Source organism: Oryctolagus cuniculus, chromosome 12 (genome assembly GCF_964237555.1).
Source record: "Oryctolagus cuniculus chromosome 12, mOryCun1.1, whole genome shotgun sequence".
NCBI classification, from domain to species: Eukaryota; Metazoa; Chordata; class Mammalia; order Lagomorpha; family Leporidae; genus Oryctolagus; species Oryctolagus cuniculus.
In genome coordinates, this window is record NC_091443.1 from 114,417,327 (window position 1) to 114,437,665 (window position 20,339).

At 41.7% G+C, this 20,339-nt stretch overlaps 1 protein-coding gene across 1 annotated transcript; it reads left to right on the forward strand.

Annotated features, from left to right (window-relative positions):
• On the forward strand, positions 1-8,278 carry LOC138844813 (uncharacterized). Its single transcript, XM_070054861.1, has 4 exons — positions 1-59; positions 100-543; positions 1,879-2,095; positions 2,596-8,278. The coding sequence occupies exons 1-4, from the start codon at positions 1-3 to the stop codon at positions 2,641-2,643; spliced, it is 768 nt and encodes a 255-aa protein (XP_069910962.1). The 3' UTR covers positions 2,644-8,278.
• The last annotated feature ends 12,061 nt before the right edge of the window (positions 8,279-20,339 follow it).

A 20,339-nucleotide genomic window follows, 5' to 3' on the forward strand; every position in this document is an offset into this window, starting at 1 on the left:
ATGGGAGCTGCGCGTGCAGCTGTCACCGCCCACTCTGGGGGCGGGGCGATTTCCCTTGGGTGCGCGCGCAGCTTTCTCTAGTTAGTCTGCGGACCCCAGAGGCCGCTCTCCGGCCCGCGCCCTGGACCCCCTTTCTCCACAGGCGCCCCCGAACCGGGGCCTTCGGAACCCAGGGCGCAGGAGGTGGGCGGAGCGCAGAGCAGGGGACACTGCATCAGTTCACGAGCCCTTTCTGACTCCTCCCAGATGTGCCCCAGACGTTCTCGTTTCAGAAATCCCCTCGGGGGTCCCTTTCACGTCCTCCATACACTGCCCCTCTCACACCCAGCCCTTCCTCGAGGGGCCCCACGCTGATCCCGAAAGCACGTCTGTCCCCGCCCAGCTGGATCCAGTCGGGCGCGCCCAGTTCCCGGCGGCTCCTCCTCCCGCGCCCCCACGGGCTCCCTTTCCCCTCAGAGCAGCTCCGGGGCCTCAGCCTCTCCCATGCTTCCCTCCAGGGCTGAGCAGACCCGGCCGCAGCTGTCGCGGGGCCTTCCGGTCACGGTGAGTAGCCCGCGCCCCCCCGACCCTGTGCGTGTGCCTGCGCCCCCCGACCCGTGAGGAAGTCTGTGCCCCCGACCCATCCGTGTGCCTGCGCCCCCCGACCCGTGTGGATGGTTGCAGACCCCATCCCGTGAGGTTGTCTGTGCCCCCCGACCCGTGTGTGTGCCTGCACCGCCCAACCCCATGAGTGTGCCTGCGCCCCCCTATCCGTGAGGATGTTTGCGCTCCCGAACCGTGAGCATGGCTACGGACCCAGACCCCGTGAGGATGCCAGCACCTCCCGACCCCGTCATGGTGGCTGCACCCCCCCCGATCCGTGAGGAAGTCTGTGCCCCCAGGTCTCTTGCGTGTGCCTGCGTTCCCAGATCCGCGCGGATGTCTGCGCCCCCAACCAGTGAGGGTGCCTGCGCCCCCTGACTCCGTGCATGTGCCGGAGCCCCCAGACCCTGTGAGGATTTCTGTGCCTCCCGGACCGTGAGGGGGCCTGCGCCCCCCGACCTGTGAGGAAGTCTGCGCCCCCCAACCCCATGAGTGTGCCTGAGCCCCCCGACCAGTGAGGATGTCCAGGCCACCGAGCCGTGAGCATGGTTGCGGACCCCGACCCCGTGCGGGGGGCTGCAGTAGACATCAACCCGTGAGGGTGCCAGCGCCTCCCAACCCCGTGAGGGTGCCAGCGCCTCCCAACCCCATGAGGGTGGCAGCACCCCCGACCTCTTGAGGTTGCCTGGGCCCCTCGACCCGTGAGAGTGCCAGCGCCCACCGACCACAGAAGATGCCAGCACCCCGACCCTGTGAGTGTGCCTGGGCCCCCAACACTGTGAGAATGTCCGTGCCCCCCGACCTGTGAGGGTGCCCGTGCCCCCTGACCCGTGAAGTTGCCAGCGGCCTCCAATCCGTGAGTGTGCCAGCACCCCCGATTCTGTGTGGGTGCCAACGCCCTCCATCCCGTGAGGATTTCTGAGCCCACCCAATGTGGGGAGGATGTCTATGTGCCCCCCCACACAGTGGCAGTCACAGCTACCCCCAGCCCTCCCCCACCCCAACCACAGCCCACAGGTGGGCCTTCCTCAGTCTTCCTGGGCAGACAAAACTCCGGGAGGCTCCCGAGCTGTCTTTCAGAATCCCTCTCAGTGGTCCCTGAGGAGCGTCAGCCAAGGTAGGTACCTGCCACTCTGCCTGCCTCAGGACCACATCTGCCCCACTGCACCAGACCCACACTGGAGGGCACCCCTGGGATCTCAGGGCCAGGCCCCTCCCTCTCCCTACTGCAGCTCCAGACTCCCTCTTTCCTGTTTCTGTCCTTGGGCCAGCTGGCTCTCTCCTCTCCCTTCCCAGGCAGCCTCGGGACTCAGTGCAGCTGCCCAGGGCCTCCGTGGCTGAGCCTGGGGGTTCTCTGGACAGGATCCGAACCACTGGCAGATGTGGGTGCCTGTTGCTGTTGATTTCTCAACAATGTTGCAGTGGATTCATTTCTGAGAGGAACAGCGTGGTGGGGGCAAGAGGCGCGGAGTCACTACACAGACCCCGGGAGTCCAGTGAAAGCAGGCTTGAGGTGAGCAGCCGGCAGACTTGTTTATTTCAGTTGAAACTACCTCTTATATAGCCAAGACAAGCCAATATGGTCAAGGGGCAGTCTATGCCCCATCCAATCACAGCCTGCCAGGCAGTTTCCAAAGCCATCCAATCACAGCCTGCCAGCAGCTTCCAAAGCCATCCAGTCACAGCCTGTTGCCAGGCAGTTTCCAAAGCCATTCAATCACAGCCTGTTGCCAGGTGGGTTTCAAAGCCATTCCTGAGTAACTGATGCTCCCTTGCCAGTGGCCACCTTGGCATGGCCCTCTCATTCCACCACACCAAGCCATAACAAAGAGCTGGATCAAAAGTGGAGCAGCTGGGACTCAAACTGGTGCCCATATGGAATGCTGGCACTGCAGACAGTGGCTTTACCTGCTACACTACTGTGCCAGCCCCAGAACAAGCATGTATAACACAGCAAGTTAGAATATTGGATTTTGAATATGAATTCACATTAGGATATGCTTTATATTGTAGGAGTTTATGGATAGAGGTTATGGGCAAACACAAGACTTGTGTAGGTAAGTTTTACATAGATACTTAGGCATGAAGATAAATTTTTCATTACCTACACAATCATATTATTGAAAAATAAAAATAGAGATAAAGGATGGAAAAAGAAAGCAGAGGAGTCATATGTGATTTTTTTTCAGGGCCCATATAAATAGTGACACTTTGGCAAGGGATTTTTCATGAGATTGTTTTAAGGAAGAAATTTTTCTGAAAAGGAAACTCAAATGTAGCACACACTTATTTTCTATGATATTTCTGCTTAAGCAAAGTGCTTATGCATGTATTACTTTCTTGTAAATTCAAAATTACCGGACAGTTCATCGGGAAAAACAACAGGAGAAAGTCAAAAAATTGATTTAGAGTTCACTTTTCTTTTACAATGTAGACTGACAAAATATTTTTAAAATAAATGTAACCCTTGATATTGTAGAAATATTGCCATATTGCAAATGTGTGAAATATGGGAAATACTTATAAATAGTAAAAACACAAAAAGACACACACACACACATAAACTGTACACATACTAGGGTCTATTCTTATCTTTAGGGGGAAAGGACTCAAAGATAAATGTCTCCCCAGTTTTTTAACTCAGAACTACTCTCAGTGGTTCACACATTTTACTGATGAGTAAACTTGCTTCAAGTTTTCCATGAATAGAAATTGAGAAATTTGTCAATTGTACTCTATGGAGCATGTAAGTGACCATACCATAAACTCTCAAATGCAATGGTGTGTTGGAGTTCTTTCCTGGATATTGTTCCTGACCTTGTGGGCAGTGAGAGCCACAGGAGAGTTAAAGGTACTCTAGCTGACGGATCTGTTATTTGGAGGCTCCACAAGGAATCAATGACATCTTTGTGCAACTTGAGGACTTGGCTGCTCCTCTTCTGATTCAGCTCTCTGCTATGGCCTGGGATAGCAGTAGAAGATGGCCCAAGTCCTTGGGCCCCTGCACCATGTGGGAGACCTGGAAGAAGCTCCTGGCTCCTGGCTTCGGATTGGTACAGCTCCAGCTGTTGTGGCCAATTGGGGAGTGAACCATCAGATGGAAGATCTGTCTCTTTCTCTCTCTCTCTCTCTCTCTCTCTCTCTCTCTCTCTCTGCCTCTCCTCTCTCTGTAATTGAGACTTTCAAATAAATAAATAAATCTTTTTAAAAAACTGTCAAATAACCCAGCTTACAGGTCTTAAGAGTACCTGAAGATGTAGAAAGAGAGAATGGAATAGAAGGCCTATTTTTGTGAAATAATCACAGAAAACTCCCCCAATTTGGAGAAAGAAAAGGATGCCAAGTACAGGAAGCACATAGAACACATAAGAAACATGACCTGAAAGGATCTTCACCATGACACATTGTAGTCAAACTTTCCACAGTAAGGCATAAAGAAACATGTTCGTATGTGTTTTCTGCTGTAATCAATTTCTAAAGTGTATACACTGACAAGAAGAACTACACAAAGTACAGTCATTGAACAAGGTATATCTCCTGAGAGGGGCTCCAGGCGGCTCAGCCAGTGCTACTGTTTGTGTTTCCCACACCGCAGGAGCCCTCAGGAGGATGCTAGGACTCCGGTATGCAGTGGGCTGGCCGTCAGGACCACGGGGTGGTGTGCAGTCCCCGCCTGCAGCTTCTTTGAACCCTGGGGCATCAGCTTTCCAATCTCTGTGTGGTGAGGAAGAACTTGAACTTCCTGTATGACCCGATTTCCTTGAGTGAGGCAGCAGATCTCAAGCAGGCCTCTCGGCGTAGGGGTCTGGGTCAGTTTTCTTGTTGCTAATCGTGCAGCAGCACAGGCTCGGTGTGTGAGAAGGAAGCGGTATTATTGACCTCATGGTTTTGGTGCAGGGTCTAGGGGCAGCATCCGGTGATGATCTTCTTGCTGGTAGAGTCCTGGGGTGGCACAGAGACCAGCGGACAGACAGAAGGGGTGCAGAGGGGGCCAATCCAAAGTGGTCTATGTTGCGGTCCCCTAGGGATAAGGCGTTAATCCATGAACACATGAATGGATTTATCCTGATCACTTCCTGCAGGGCCTCACCTGTTCTCACTGCTGAATTTCTCATCACTGGATTAACTGTGCCCATGAGTTTCAGAGGGGATAAACCATGTTTAATAGAGAGCATGCAGGCTTGCAGGAGGTCCCTAAATTTCCAGGTCTCCTCCCACCACCTAGTTTTGAGATTTAGTGCTTCTGCCCCTCATGTGGAAGAAGGCACCCTTTCTTAGGGCTTTCAAGGAAAGAAGGAAAGGACTTCAAGCTTTTCTTCCTACTAGGATCACCTATTATTTTCATTGCTTGCAACCTCATCTGATTTTCTGAATCACGAACATGATTATTGCCTGAGTATTACCAAGAAAATCTTACAAGTTGTCATGTGACATGCTAGAAAGGACCCGTGTGTGTTGAATGTCCTTATGTACTTCTGTTGCCATGTCAGGGATTTTGTGCCTCAAAAAATGTTCCCAAGGTCGTATGTTTATATTTGTTTTTGACAGGCAGAGTTAGACCTCGAGAGACAGAGAGAAAGGTCTTCCATCCATTGGTTCACCCCCCAAATGGCTGCTATGGCTGGCATGCTGCGCTGATCCAAAGCCAGGAGCCAGGTGCTTCCTCCTGGTCTCCCATGCGGGTGCAGGGCCCAAGCACTTGGGCCATCCTCCTGCCTTCCTGGGCAGCAGCAGAGAGCTGGACTGGAAGAGGAGCAACTGGGAATAGAACTTGGGGCCCCAACCGGGACTAGAACCCAGGGTACTGGCACTGCAGGCAGAGGATCAGCCAAGTAAGTCATGGCGCCAGCCTATGTACTTTTTTTAAGCAGTTCATAGTGAACAACATTTTCATTATTTTCAGTTCAGGAGAGCCAAAGTGTTATCTTGTAGTTTTTTTTTTTTTTTTTAAGAATAAGCTAAGAAAAATCCTGTAGTACTTATAATATACAAATGAACTATACTATTAGATATAAATTAAATGTTATATTTTTATGAAGATAAATGCCTAGTAATAAAAGCAAATTTTAAGTTTATTGATTTATAGAATTTCTCTTTTGGAAGGGAACCTTCAATATCAGCCATTTTCATTCAAATTATAATATTTTTTCACTTTTAAGCAATCTCTGGTGTTATTAAGATTTCTTCACTAAACTTACACATTAATAGAATTATCTTAAAATACATTATTAATTACTTAAATACATTAATATAACACATCGGAAAACAAGTCTTACTACCTGCTATTGATTATAGTTATCAGAAGTATTAAGATGTTGTCACAAATTTGAAACAAATAATTGTTTTGTCTCTGAAGTGATTTTTCAGGAATAATGAATAATGGAAATCTATAAGAGATGTTTGGATAACATCTGCCTCATGGACAATTCATAGAAATATAGTTATTTATCTCTAGTTGTAGGCTTAATTTTGAAGTTATCATTTTTATGGCAATTGTGATAATACAAATGACCACAAACCAAATAATAAAATAATTGAAATTCCTATACTTTGAGAAAATGGATAGCTTCTGTTAATGTACCAAACATAATTTTTCTATACTAATTTATTAGAAACATTTCAAAAATATTTCTTTCAATTTGGGGAGAGGTAAAATAATGAAAAAAATCAAAATTTCTGAAAATTAAAGTATTTGCATTTAATTTGTTCATTTTCTGCCTCATCACCAATGTAGTTCTTTAATTGGATAGAAAAAAAGTAGATTCAGAATCTACATTTGTTGACCACTAATAACAGAGTAGGGCAGTGAAGCATCATTAGCCCAATGAAACTTACAGGATTTCAGTGGTGGGGAAATCAGGACTCTTTCTGAATTTTGTTAGGGAAATGTGTTCTCATTTTATGTGGAGCTGTCTACTTTTGGTATTTTTATTTTAATATATATTTTAAAGTTTCAGCAGAACTCAGCACTAGGAGTGTCTACCTTATTTTTTTGGGAAAAATCTGACTAATTTTTAAGAATGGGGCATCAATATTGTTTCATTTTCTCAGTTTTGAATATAGTGTGTCATTCTGTGAAAACCACCTTGCCAGTGTGCTTTTTGTTTAGTTTGCTTTTTAAGTGCAAACTTGAAAGTTTTACTTACAAAAAGTGACCTTTATGTTTTTCCATATGATTGACAGAGCTTTTACCCAGTTATCTTCATTGTATGACAATAAATCTATTCAATAAAGATTAACAAATGCATTAAAAGTGCAAATAATCACTATGGTATGCTTGCTGGTTTTATTTATGATGATGTATTGATCATCTCTGTCAGGTACTGTGATAGATATGTCTATTGGAAAATATAATTTCATTTCCCAAAAAGGCAAGCAAGTTAAAACCCTTCTGCAATTATGAAGTCATCCTCTGATAACTTACTGATTCATTTCTTGGTGTCAAAATCAAGAACCAATTATCTGTTTGACTTGGAGATATTAGGTCCCTGTGGTACTATGAAGAAAATTATTTAGTGCCTTTCAGCTAGTGAAATGATGATTGGTGGGTCTGTTTGTTGAACAAAAAGGGGGAGGGGAAGAGCACACATTAGCTATAAGGCTGTAGCTATCTCATTGGAGGTAGTCATTTCAGTCTTTGGAATTAATTCTAGAATTTAATGATAACTTTAAGTTTGTGTAAAAAGTGGTTAGTAAAAAATTTATTTACCTCATTATATAAACATAAGACTATGTTTTAAAACCTTCTTTCCCAGCCAAGATACTAATTTTAATACAAAATGGGAAAATATTCAATACAGTGTCTCCTTTTGGAGGCTTCCTACAAGTGAAAGCAGATTTGTGGGGGATGATTGAGTTTTGAGCAACTTCCTTGCTTCCAAGACAAAACCCACATTGCCTTCGTCTGTCCCTAAAGTGCCAGACCCAAGCTACTTTTAAGAAGCTACTGTACTCCACCTGCCTTGGATGAAGCAAGCAGCCCCTTTGCTACCAGAATTCCCCAGAAACAGCATGGGCATTTTCCATGGTAGAGACAGCCCTTGTGAATTCTGCAACTGCAGGAGCTCTGGAGCTCTACTTGCTTGCTCTGTACAATATAGAGAAATTCTCACGGCCTCATATGGCCGTGAGAACCAGTAGCATCTCATACAGAATTCCAGAGTACCAGAACTAAAGAGGCCTCTTCTGAAACTCTAAGCACATGGTGCTGGAAGGCAGGACAGTGCATCATTTTTGCATGCCTTGTAGGCACAAAGGAAAGTTCTCTCCAATATCTGAAGCTCTAGGATTGCTGCTGCTTGTGTTATAAACCCTGGAATAACACTCATCTGTGGGAGTGATACAATCCTATCTTTGTATGCTTCAGGCTGGAATTCAACCCTGGAATAATTGGCAGTCAACCTGAGAGACCTGGATAAGGACCCCACTGTATCCCGTATCTCCAGGGCTGTCACTCTGTGTACTGTATTTCAGAGAGTCATGTAAATACACCTAGACCCTAGGGAATGGAGCCTATAAGCATTCCAGTGCTCCAGACCCAGACCTGCTGATACACAACCCTCAGCATAAACTGTATTCACCCTGTAGGACTCAGGGAATGTCTCCTTAACATTTCCCAGCTTGGGACTTGAACTCATGATGCTAAATTTCTGGGTATTAGTCAGGCTAACATATCAGGATCTGGGGAATGTCTTATCCACATAGTATAGTAAAAAGGCCATAAATTTTGCTGCCACAAACTCCAGAAATATTCATATTTGCCTGGTAGAAAAGGGTAGCATGACCAGAAATGTGGATACGGACATCACAAACCCCAGTATGGCTGACAACTCTAGGGACTAAGAACCTATGGAAGCTCATGCCACTTCAAAGTCATACTGTAACATCCACAAAAGGCTGAAGAACGGAAACCTGTGGCACATGTAGACAATGCTGACACTGATTACTAATGAAGAAATCAAGTCTCAAAAACTTCAAAAGATTGAAATCATACCATGCGCCTACCTTCTCAGACTGAAATCAATCTAACTAGACATCAATAATAATAAAAAAGGGCACTGGAAAGTTCACAGGTACATGAAAATTAAACAACATGATGACCAATGCATCATTTTAAAAAATTAAAAAGAGGTCAGAAAATTTCTTAAAACAAATGAATATGAAAACACAACATATCAAAGCATAGAACACAGCAAAAGCAGTATTAAGAGGAAATTTTATAATGACAAGTGCTTACATTTAAATTTGAAAGATCTTAAATAAATGGTCTAATGCTGCATCTCAAAAACCCAGAAAAAGTGGCCAGCACTGTGGTGCAGTGGTTTAACACCCTGGCCTGAAGTGCTGGCATCCCATATGGGCACCGGTTGGAGACCCGGCTGCTCCACTTTCTATCCAGCTCTTCTTCTTCTTTTTTTTTTTTTTTTTTTTTTCTTTTTGGACAGGCAGAGTTAGACAGTAAGAGAGAGAGAGAGAGATAGAGACAGTTATAGACAGTGAAAGAGAGAGACAGAAGGGTCTTCCTTCTGTTGGTTCACTCCCCTATTGGCTGCCCCAACTGGCACTGTGCCAATCTGAAGCCAGGAGCCAGATGCTTCCTCCCAGTCTCCCATGTGGGTGCAGGGACCCAAGCACTTGGGTCATTCTCCATTACCCTCCCAGGCCACAGCAGAGAGATGGACTAGAAGAGGAGCAACTGGGACTAGTACCCGGTGCCCCAACCAGGACTAGAACCTGAGGTGCCAGCGCCACAGGTGGAGGATGAGCCAAGTGAGCCATGGTGCCGGCCTCTATCCAGCTCTTTGCTATGGCCTGGGAAAGCAGTGGAATATGGCCCAAGTCCTTGGGAACCTGCACCTGTGTGGGAGACCTGGAAGAAGCTCCTGGCGTCAGATCGGCACAGCACTGGTCGTTATGGCCAATTGGGGAGTGAACCAGTGAATGGAAGACCTCTCTCTCTGCCTCTTCTCTCTGACTTTCAAAAAAAAAACCAAAAAACTCTGACTTTCAAAAAAATATATAAATCTTTAAAAAAAAAAACACAGAAAAAGAAAAACAAGCCATAGGCAAAAATTAGCAGGGCACAAGAAAAAATAAATATAAGAACAGTCATAAATGAAATTGAAACTAAAAGAATATTAGAGATATAAAACAAATAGCTGGTTCTTTAAGAAGATAAACAAAATAGAAAAGCCTTTATCCAGAGTAACAAAAGAAAGAAGAAAAAAACCTCAATAAATAAAATTTGAGAAGAAAAGTAGATGTTACAGTTGATACTACAGAATATGATGGGTCATAAAAAGCTGCTATGAACTGTGTGTTAACAAATTAAAAGCCTCAAGTAAATTCCTGAATATGTGTAACATATTAAGATTAAACAAGGAAGATATAGAAAATATAAATAGGCCATAGGAAGAAATACTACTGAAGTAGTAATTAATAAAAGTTTCCCAACAAAGAAAACCCTAAATTCTATAAAACATTTAAAAAGGAATAACTCAAATACTCTTCAAATTATTGCAAAATATTTTAGAGTATACAAAACTGTAAGGGGCCAGCACTGTGGCAGAAGCAGGTAAAGCCCTGGCCTGAATGCCAGCATCCCACGTGGGTGCTACTTTGAAAATTTGAAGCCTGGCAGCTCCACTTCAGATCCAGCTCTCTGCTAATGGCTTTGGAAAGCAGTAAAAGATGACCCAAGTCCTTGGACCCCTGCACCCATGAGGAAAACCCAGAAGAAGCTCCTGGCTCCTGTCTTAGGATTGGCTCAGCCCTGGCCATTGCAGCCATTTGGGAAGTAAACCAATGGATGAAAGACTCTTTCTTGCTCACTCTTGCTTTTGCTATTTCTCTTACCCCTCCCCTACCTCTGTGTAACTTCCTTTCAAGTAAATAAATATTTTTTAAAAAGAAAACTATAAAATACTTTTCAGAAAGCTGGCATTACCAATACCAATACCAAAGACACAGCACAAAAAATAAAACTACAGACCAGTATGCTTAATGAACATAAATGCAGAAGTTTTCAACAAAACATTAGTAAACCAAATCCAAAGCTACACCAGTGATTATACATAACAGTAAGTTTGATTTCATCTAAAGATGCAAGGGTGATTCAACATTTGGAAATAAAAAACCTTATAAATCACATCAACAGAATGAGGGAAAAATCATGTGAGCATTTTAACAGACACAGAAAGCAGTTGATAAAATCGAATATCTCTATAATAAAAAAAACCTCTACAAATTAGAATAAAAAGAACACATCTCAAAATTATAAAGCCTTTATGAGACAGACCAACAGCTACTTTTATACTGAAAAATATAAAGCAGAAATCACTTCTTTTCAAATATGGAATAAGAGAAAAATGTCCATTTTTCACCAGTCTTATTCAGTATATTGTTGGAAGTACTAGCAAGAACATTTTGGAGGGAAAATAAATAAGGTAATTAAAATTGGAAAGTAGTAATTCAAAATCGCCATATTTGGGGCCAGCTCTGTGGCATCGTGGGTAAAGCCACCGCCTGCAGCATGAGCATCCCATATGGTCACCAGTTGGATTCTTGGATACTCCACTCATGATCCACCTCTCTACTGATGCACCTGGGAAAGCAGCAGAGGACGGACCAAGTGCTTGGGCCCCTGCACCCATGTGGGAGACTTGGATAAATCTCTAGCTCCTGGCTTCAGACTGACCCAGGCCTGGTTGTTGCAGCCATTTGGGGAGTGAACAAATAGATGGAATATTTCTCTTTCTATGCCTTGCCCTCTCTGTAATTGCCTTTCAAATAAATAAACTTTTAAAATTAACATTTGCAAATTTCATGATGTTGTACCTGGATGAAAACCAAGCACTACAGCAAAAAGCTGTTAGAATTTATAAATCAGTTCAGTGAAATCACAGTTACAAAGGGAGCAAACCAAAACAGTAGGATTTTTATGTACCAACAATGATCTCACTGAAAGAGACATCAGGTTTGAAATCCCATTCACAATATCACAAACACAATCCAATATTTAGGAATAAATTTAACCAAAGAAATGAAAGATCTCTACAATAAAATTTATAAAATATTGATGAAAGAAATCATCAAGGACATAAAAATGTGAAGATATTTCTTGCTCATGGATTGTAAGATTTATTGTCATTAAGAATCTATAGCATCTTAAGTATGCATTCCGTGCAATCTCTGTCAATATACCAATGACATTCTTTATAGAAGTAGAAAAACAATCCAAAAATATGTATTAAAATACCCAAAATAGCAAAGTAAACTTGAGCAAAAAAGCAAAAACAAAAATAAAAACATGCTGGACATACACAGAAAGACTAATACCACAGGTTCTCCTTCATATGTGGGAGCTAAAATCACCAAAAAGAAATGCCTGTATATATTTTGATGAAAATACAATGTTTTCTCAAACTTCGTTTAAAATCTTTGTCAAACAAACTGATAGGAATTATGTACTACTGTATATTTTTTTAAATAACACTTGAAGATATTACATAGATTAGTCCTTCCTTGTTTCATTTCTCGTATGGGTATGCATTTTCTAGTCTGTCTGTGTCCTTTAAAATTGTTTCCTATTTGTGTCTTCTTTGCTTTTTTTTGGGTGGGGAAGGGTTTTTTTATTATTTTTTATTTAATGAATATAAATTTCCAAAGTACAGCTTATGGATTACCATGGCTTCCCCCGCATAACGTCCCTCCCACCCACAACCCTCCCCTTTCCCACTCCCTCTCCCCTTCCATTCACATCAAGATTCATTTTCGATTCTCTTTATATACAGATCAGTTTAGCATACATTAAGTAAAGATTTCAACAGTTTGCTCCCACACAGAAACATAAAGTGAAAAATAATAGATGATTTTTTAAATGATGATGAAATCAGATCAGACCTATTGTCATGTTTAATCCCAGTGAGAGACAAGTTGGGAATTCCTAATTTCTTTTCTTTTTTTTTTATTTTACAGAAGATCAGTTTAGTATACATTAAGTAAAGATTTCAACAGTTTGCACCCCCATAGAAACACAAAGTGAAATATACTGTTTGAGTACTCGTTATAGCATTAAATCTCAGTGTACAGCACATTAAGGACAGAGATCCTACATGAGGAGTAAGTGCACAGTGACTCCTGTTGTTGACTTTACAAATTGACACTCCTGTCTATGGCATCAGTAATCTCCCTATGCTCCAGTCATGAGTTTCCAAGGCTATGGAAGCCCTTTGAGTTCTCCGACTCTTATCTTGTTTAGACAAGGTCATAGTCAAAGTGGAGGTTCTCTCCTCCCTTCAGAGAAAGGTACCTCCTTCTTTGAAGACCTGTTCTTTCCACTGGGATCTCACTCACAGAGATCTTTCATTTAGGTTTTTTTTTTTTTTTTTTTTTTTTTTTTTTTTTTTTTTGCCAGAGTGTCTTGGCTTTCCATGCCTGAAATACTCTCATGGACTTTTCAGCCAGATCGGAATGCCTTTAGGGCTGATTCTGAGGCCAGAGTGCTGTTTAGGACATCTGCCATTCTATGAGTCTGCTGTGTATCTCGCTTCTCATGTTGGATCACTCTCCCCTTTATTTATTCTATTGGTTAGTATTAGCAGGTACTAGACTTGTTTATGTGATCCCTTTAACTCTTAGTCCTTTCATTATGATCAATTGTGAAATGAAATTGATCACTTGGAACAGTGAGATGGCATTGGCACATGCCACCTTGATGGGATTGAATTGGAGTCCCCTGGTATGTTTCTAACTCTACCATTTGGGGCAAGTCAGCTTGAGCATGTCCCAAACTGTACATCTCTTCCCTCTCTTATTCCCACTCTTCTGTTTAACAGGGATCACATTTCAGTTAAATTTCAACACATAAGAATAACTGTGTATTAATTACAGAATTAAACCAGTCATATTAAGTAGAACAGACAAAAAATACTGAGAGGGATAATGTATTAAGTTGTTCATTAACAGTCAGGGCTATGCTGATCAAGTCACTGTTTCTCATAGTGTCCATTTCACTTCAACAGGTTTCCTTTTTGGTGTTCAGTCAGTTGTCACCGATCAGGGAGAACATATGGTATTTGTCCCTTTGGGACTGGCTTATTTCACTCAGCATGATGTGTTCCAGATTCCTCCATTTTGTTGCAAATGACTGGATTTCGTTGTTTCTGACTGCGGTATAGTATTCTAAAGAGTACATATCCCATAATTTCTTTATCCAGTCTACCGTTGATGGGCATTTAGGTTGGTTCCAGGTCTTGGCTATTGTGAATTGTGCTGCAATAAACATTAGGGTGCAGACCGCTTTTTTGTTTGCCAATTTAAATTCCTTTGGGTAAATTCCCAGGAGTGGGATGGCTGGGTCGAACGGTAGGGTTATCTTCAGGTTTCTGAGGAATCTCCAGACTGACTTCCATAGTGGCTTGACAGTTTGCATTCCCACCAACAGTGGGTTAGTGTCCCTTTTTCCCCACATCCTCGCCAGCATCTGTTGTTGGTAGATTTCTGTATGTGAGCCATTCTAACCAGGGTGAGGTGAAACCTCATTGTGGTTTTGATTTGCATTTCCCTGATTGTTAGTGATCTTGAACATTTTTTCATGTGCCTGTTGGCCATTTGGATTTCCTCTTTTGAAAAATGTCTATTGAGGTCCTTAGCCCATCCCTTAAGTGGGTTGTTTGTTTTGTTGTTGTGGAGTTTCTTGATCTCTTTGTAGATTCTGGTTATTAACCCTTTATCTGTTGCATAGTTTGCAAATATTTTTTCCCATTCTGTCGGTTGTCTCTTCACTCTCCTGACTGTTTCTTTTGAAGTACAGAAACTTCTCAATTTGATGCAATCCCAATAGTTGATTTTGGCTTTGATTGCCTGTGCCTCCCGGGTCTTTTCTAGAAACTCTTTGCCTGTGCCAATATCTTGAAGGGTTTCTCCAATGTTCTCTAATAACTTGATGGTGTCAGGTCGTAGATTTAGGTCTTTAATCCATGTTGAGTGGATTTTTGTGTAAGGTGAAAGGTAGGGGTCTTGCTTCATGCTTCTGCACGTGGAAATCCAATTTTCCCAGCACCATTTATTGAATAGACTGTCCTTGCTCCAGGAATTGGTTTTAGATCCTTGATCAAATGTAAGTTTGTTGTAGAAGTTTGGGTTGGTTGCTGGTGTTTCTATTCTGTTCCATTGGTCTATCCATCTGTTTCTGTGCCAGAACCATGCTGTTTTGATTACAACTGCCCTTTAGTATGTCCTGAATCTGGTATTGTGATGCCTCTGGCTTTGTTTTTGTTGTACAAGATTGCTTTAGCTATTCGAGGTCTCTTGTGCCTCCATATGAATTTCAGCATCATTTTTTCTAGATCTGAGAAGAAGGTCTTTGGTATCCTGACTGGAATTGCATTGAATCTATAAATTGCTTTTGGGAGAATGGACATTTTGATGATGTTGATTCTTCCAATCCATGAGCATGGAATATTTTTCCATTTCTTGGTATCCTCTTCTATTTCTTTCTTTAAGATTTTGTAATTTTCATCGTAGAGATCTTTAACGTCCTTGGTTAAGTTTATTCCAAGGTATTTGATTGTTTTTGTAGCTATTGTGAATGGGATTGATCTTAGCAGTTCTTTCTCAGCCATGGCATTGCTTGTGTATACAAAGGCTGTTGATTTTTGTGCATTGATTTTATATCCTGCCACTTTGCCAAACTCCTCTATGAGTTCCCATAGTCTCTTGGTAGAGTTCTTTGGATCCTCTAAGTAAAGAATCATATCATCTGCAAAGAGGGATAGTTTGACTTCTTCCTTCTCAATTTGTATTCCTTTAATTTCTTTTTCTTGTCTGATGGCTCTGGCTAAAACTTCCACAACTATGTTAAATAGCAATGGTGAGAGTGGGCATCCCTGTCTGGTGCCAGATCTCAGTGGAAATGCTTCCAACTCTTCCCCATTCAATAGGATGCTGGCCATGGGTTTTTCATAAATTGCTTTATTATATTGAGGAATGTTCCTTCTATACCAATTTGCTTAGAGTTTTCATTATGAAAGGGTGTTGAATTTTATCGAATGCTTTCTCTGCATCTATTGAGATAATCATATGGTTTCTCTTCTGCAATCTGTTAATGTGGTGAATCACATTGATTGATTTGAAATGTTGAACCATCCCTGCATACCAGAGATAAATAATCCCACTTGGTCTGGGTGGATGATTTTCCTGATGTGTTGTTGTATTCTATTGGCGAGAATTTTATTGAGGATTTTTGCGTCTATGTTCATCAGGGATATTGGTCTATAATTTTCTTTCAGTGCTGCATCTTTCTCTGGCTTAGGGATTAAGGTGATGCTGGCTTCATAGAAAGAATTTGGGAGGATTCCCTCTTTTTTGATTGTTCTGAATAGTTTGAGCAGAAATGGGATTAGTTCTTCTTTAAATGTCTGGTAGAATTCAGCAGTGAATCCATCTGGTCCTGGGCTTTTCTTTGTTGGGAGGGCCTTTATTACTGTTTCAATTTCTGTTTCAGTTATGGGTCTATTTAGGTTTTCTATGTCTTCATGGTTCAATTTTGGTAGATTGCATGTGTCCAGGAATCTATCCATTTCTGATAGGTTTCCCTGTTTGCTGGCATACAAGTCCTTGTAGTAATTTCTGATGATTCTTTTTATTTCTGTGGTGTCTGTTGTTACGTTTCCTTTTTCATCTCTGATTTTATTGATTTGGGTCTTTTCTTTTTTTAGTTAGTTGGGCCAATGGGGTGTCAATTTTGTTTATTTTTTCAAAAAACCAGCTCCTCGTTTGGCTGATTTTTTGTAATGTTTTTTTTGGATTCAATCATGTTAATTTCTTCTCTGATTTTAATTATTTCTCTTCTTCTACTAGATTTGGGTTTGGTTTGCTGCAGTTTTTCTAGGTCCTTGAGATGCGCTGAAAGCTCATTTATTTGGTACCTTTCCAATTTCTTGATATAGGCACCTACGGCTATAAACTTGCCTCTCAATACTGCTTTTGCCGTATCCCATAAGTTTTGATATGTTGTGTTGTTATCCTCATTTACTTCCAGAAAGTTTTTGATTCCTCTTTTGATTTCTTGAATGACCCAGTGTTCATTCAGGAGCATGTTGTTCAGTCTCCATGTGTTTGCATACTCCCTGGGGTTTTCTGAGTTGCTAATTTCCAGCTTCATTCCTTTATGGTCTGAGAAGCTGCATGGCATGAATCTAATTCTTTTAAATTTGCTGAGACTTGCTTTATGGCCTCGTATGTGATCAATCCTAGAGAAGGTTCCATGCACTGCTGAGAAGAATGTAAAATCTTTAGATGTAGGATTGAAAGTTCTGTAGATATCTGTTAGATCCATTTGGGCAATAGTGTCAATTAAATCTGCTGTTTCCTTGTTGATCTTCTGTCCGGATGATCTGTCTATTTCTGAGAGTGGAGTATTGAAGTCCCCCAGTACTATTGTATTGGAATCTAAGTCTCCCTTTAAGTCCCTTAACATATCTTTTAAATAGACCGGAGTCCTGTAATTAGGTCCATATGCATTTATAATAGTTACATTTTCCTGTTGAATTGAACCCTTAATCATTATATAGTGCCCCTCTTTGTCTCTCTTAACAGTTTTTGTATTAAAGTTTATTTTGTCTGATATTAATATGGCTACACCTGCTTTTTTTTGGTTTCTGTTGGCATGGAATATCTTTTTCCAACCTTTCACTTTCAGTCTGCATGCATCTTTGTTAGAGAGATGTGTTTCTTGTAGGCAACAAATAGTTGGGTTGTGTTCCTTGAGCCTATCAGCCAATTGGTGTTTTTTAACTGAAGAGTTAAGACCATTAATGTTTAATGTGATTATTGATACATAGTGACTTTGCCCTGCCATTTTCCCGGAGATATTTTCTAGTAGATGCTTTGAGCTTCCCATTCTCTTTTACTGGTGGTTTTTCTTCCTTTAGCTTCTTTCATATTGATGGCCGTGTTTCTGTGTTTCTGAGTGTAGCACATCTTTAAGTATCTTTTGCAGGGCTGGATGAGTGGCGGCAAACTCTTTCAATTTCCATTTGCTATGAAAGGTCTTTATTTCACCTTCATTCACAAATGAGAGCTTAGCAGGATATAATATTCTGGGCTGGCAATTTTTCTCTCTTAGCACCTGTGCTATGTCTTGCCATTCCCTCCTAGCCTGTAGTGTTTCTGATGAGAAGTCTGCTGTGAGTCTGATTGGAGATCCTCTGAGAGTAATCTGATGTTTCTCTCTTGCACATTTTAGGATCTTTTCTTTATGTTTCACTGTGGAGAGTTTAATTGCCACTTTTCGTGGTGAGGATCTCTTTTGGTCATGTTTATTGGGGGTTCTATGAGCTTCCTGTACTAGGATGTCACTGTCCTTCTCCAAACCTGGAAAGTTCTCTGCTAGTATCTCACTAAAAAGGCCTTCTAATCCTTTCTCTCTCTCCATGCCTTCAGGAACTCCTAGAACTCGAATGTTGGTTTTTTAATAGTATCCTGAAGATTCCCCACAATATTTTTTGGATTTCTAATTTCCTCTTCTTTTCTTTGGTTTGACTGTATGTTTTCCTGTGCTCTGTCTTCTAAGTCCTATATTCTCTCTTCTGCTTCACCGATTCTGTTTTTAAGGCTCTCTAATGTGTTTGTCCTTTGATCTATTGAGCTCTTCATTTCATTTTGATTTCTCTTCACTATTACACTTTCCTGTTCTTCTAGTTTCTGTGTTTCATTTTGATTCTTCCTTAAAATTTCATTTTCATGAGAGAGATTTTCAAACCTGTCCAATAAGGATTTCTGTAGTTCAAGGATTTGCTTTTGAAAACTTCTAAATGTTCTTATCATAAATTTTTTGAAATCCGTATCTTGCATTTCTTCTATCTCATCATCTTCATAATCTTGGCTTGGGGTGTTTTGTTTATTTGGAGGCATCATAGTGTCATCGTTGATCTTGTTCCCTCGATTTTTGTGTTTGTTGCTTGGCATAATTAATTCTTCTTTCAACACTGTGCGTTTTTATTTTATTTTATACTATGTCTGTGTTAAGTGGACTGCCTGCTGTTGGAGGAGCCTTGGAAGCTTGAGATGGGTGTGGACTGAGAGCTCTTCTTGGTTCTTCCAGGTTACAGGTGTGCAAAGGTGACACCCTCAGGTTATGTGTGGTAAATCTCTCTCTATTTATTTATTTATTTATTTATTTTATGTATTTATTCAGGAAGTAAGTAATACCGCATGGCTGTGCAGAATTGATGGTATTTAGCTTCCGATTTCTGGCTTCTACCCAAAGAGTCTGTGCAGGCTCTGTTTCTCCTCTGGACTCCCACTGGGTTTCCTAGGCTATTGAATTGTAGCAACTCAGTTCCTTAGCTTTCCCCTGTTGTTATGTATATCCAGAGTGCTGCCTGCTCTTTGTCTTTTGCTCACCTTTGCAAGGTTGTCGGAGAGAGAAACTCGTCTGTACCAGTACCCCCCCACCTTTTTTCCTTCTCTCCTGTAGTCAGTCTGGTGAACTTTCCTGCTCCCCTCTAGATTCTGACCACCATTTCCCCACCAATGTCTCGGGTTACTGAGCTCACCTCCCCTTCCAGCGCCGATGTGTGGACTTGGAGCGCTGGGCGTCCCTGCTCTCCCCGCTGGTGTCTGTGTGACATCCACTCCCCTTCCCGCACTGGCGCGCAGACCCTGCAGGTCCCGTGGCTTGGCTTCCGCACTGTGGGTGACCTTGTTCTCCCAGTAGGTCCTCCGAGTCACAGCCACTAGATCCAGAAGAGTTTCCTCTGCAATTTTTTCCTGATTCTTTTTCTGAGGCTACCGTAACTCCACTTTTATTAAACCAAATTTTCCCGGACTATTGGTGCACACCCTCACTATTCCGCCATCTTGGCTCTGCCCTCCTATTTGTGTCTTCTTTGTACATAGCAATTCTGTTGATTAGATGGATAGATAGATATGTCTCATTTAAAATAATTTTTAATGTTTTTCTTTATTAATTTGAAAGTCAGAGTTACAGAGAGAGAAAGAGGAGAGAGAGAGAGAGAGAATCTTCCATCTACTGCTTCACTCTCCAAATGGCTACAACAACTAAACTAGGCCAGGCCACAGCCAGCCAGAAACCAGGAACTTCTGGTCTCCCACATGGGTTCAGGGGTCCAAGAACATGGGGCATCTTCCACAGCTTTCCCAGGCTATTAGCAGGGAGCTGGATCAGAAATGGAGGTACCAGGACTCAAACTGGTACCCATTTGGAATGCTGGCTTTGCAGGCAGTAGCTTTACATGCTATGCCACAATGCCAAGCCCTATATTGATCTTGTACCTAGCAATCTGTGTCATTTCATTTTTCAGTAAAGGTCAAGGTATCATAGTACCTGATTCAAAGCATATTACAAAGTTTCAGTAATAACATAAAATTGTCAAATAGATCAATGGAAGAAAATAAAATGTCCAGAAATCACTTCATGTGCATTCAGGCAACTGATTTTTGACCAAAGTTCCATAGAATGTACATTTAAAAAGGGGTAGTCTTTTCAATAAACAGTTCTTCAAAACTAAAGTGTGTGTGTGTGGTATTAACCTTTCATTATATATAAAATCAACTCAAGGTGGATCAAAAACCTAAATTTAAGGTTTTAATCTATGGCTCTGAACTTTCTGAAAGAAAATATAGGGGGAAACTCTCCAAGATATTTGTGTAACATGATGACTTCTTGGATAAGACCCCCAAAACACTGACAAATGCAGAACTAGACAAATGAATTTATATCAAACTCAGAA

What these genes read in the sequence shown, in the direction of transcription:
- LOC138844813 (XM_070054861.1), top strand. Translation starts at nt 1, where the DNA reads ATGGGAGCTGCGCGTGCAGCTGTCACCGCCCACTCTGGGGGCGGGGCG. An exon ending in CGCGGGGCCTTCCGGTCACG is followed by an intron (nt 544 to 1,878) that starts GTGAGTAGCCCG and finishes CTCCCTTCCCAG; the next exon opens with GCAGCCTCGGGACTCAGTGC. An exon ending in CCAGTGAAAGCAGGCTTGAG is followed by an intron (nt 2,096 to 2,595) that starts GTGAGCAGCCGG and finishes TTTATATTGTAG; the next exon opens with GAGTTTATGGATAGAGGTTA.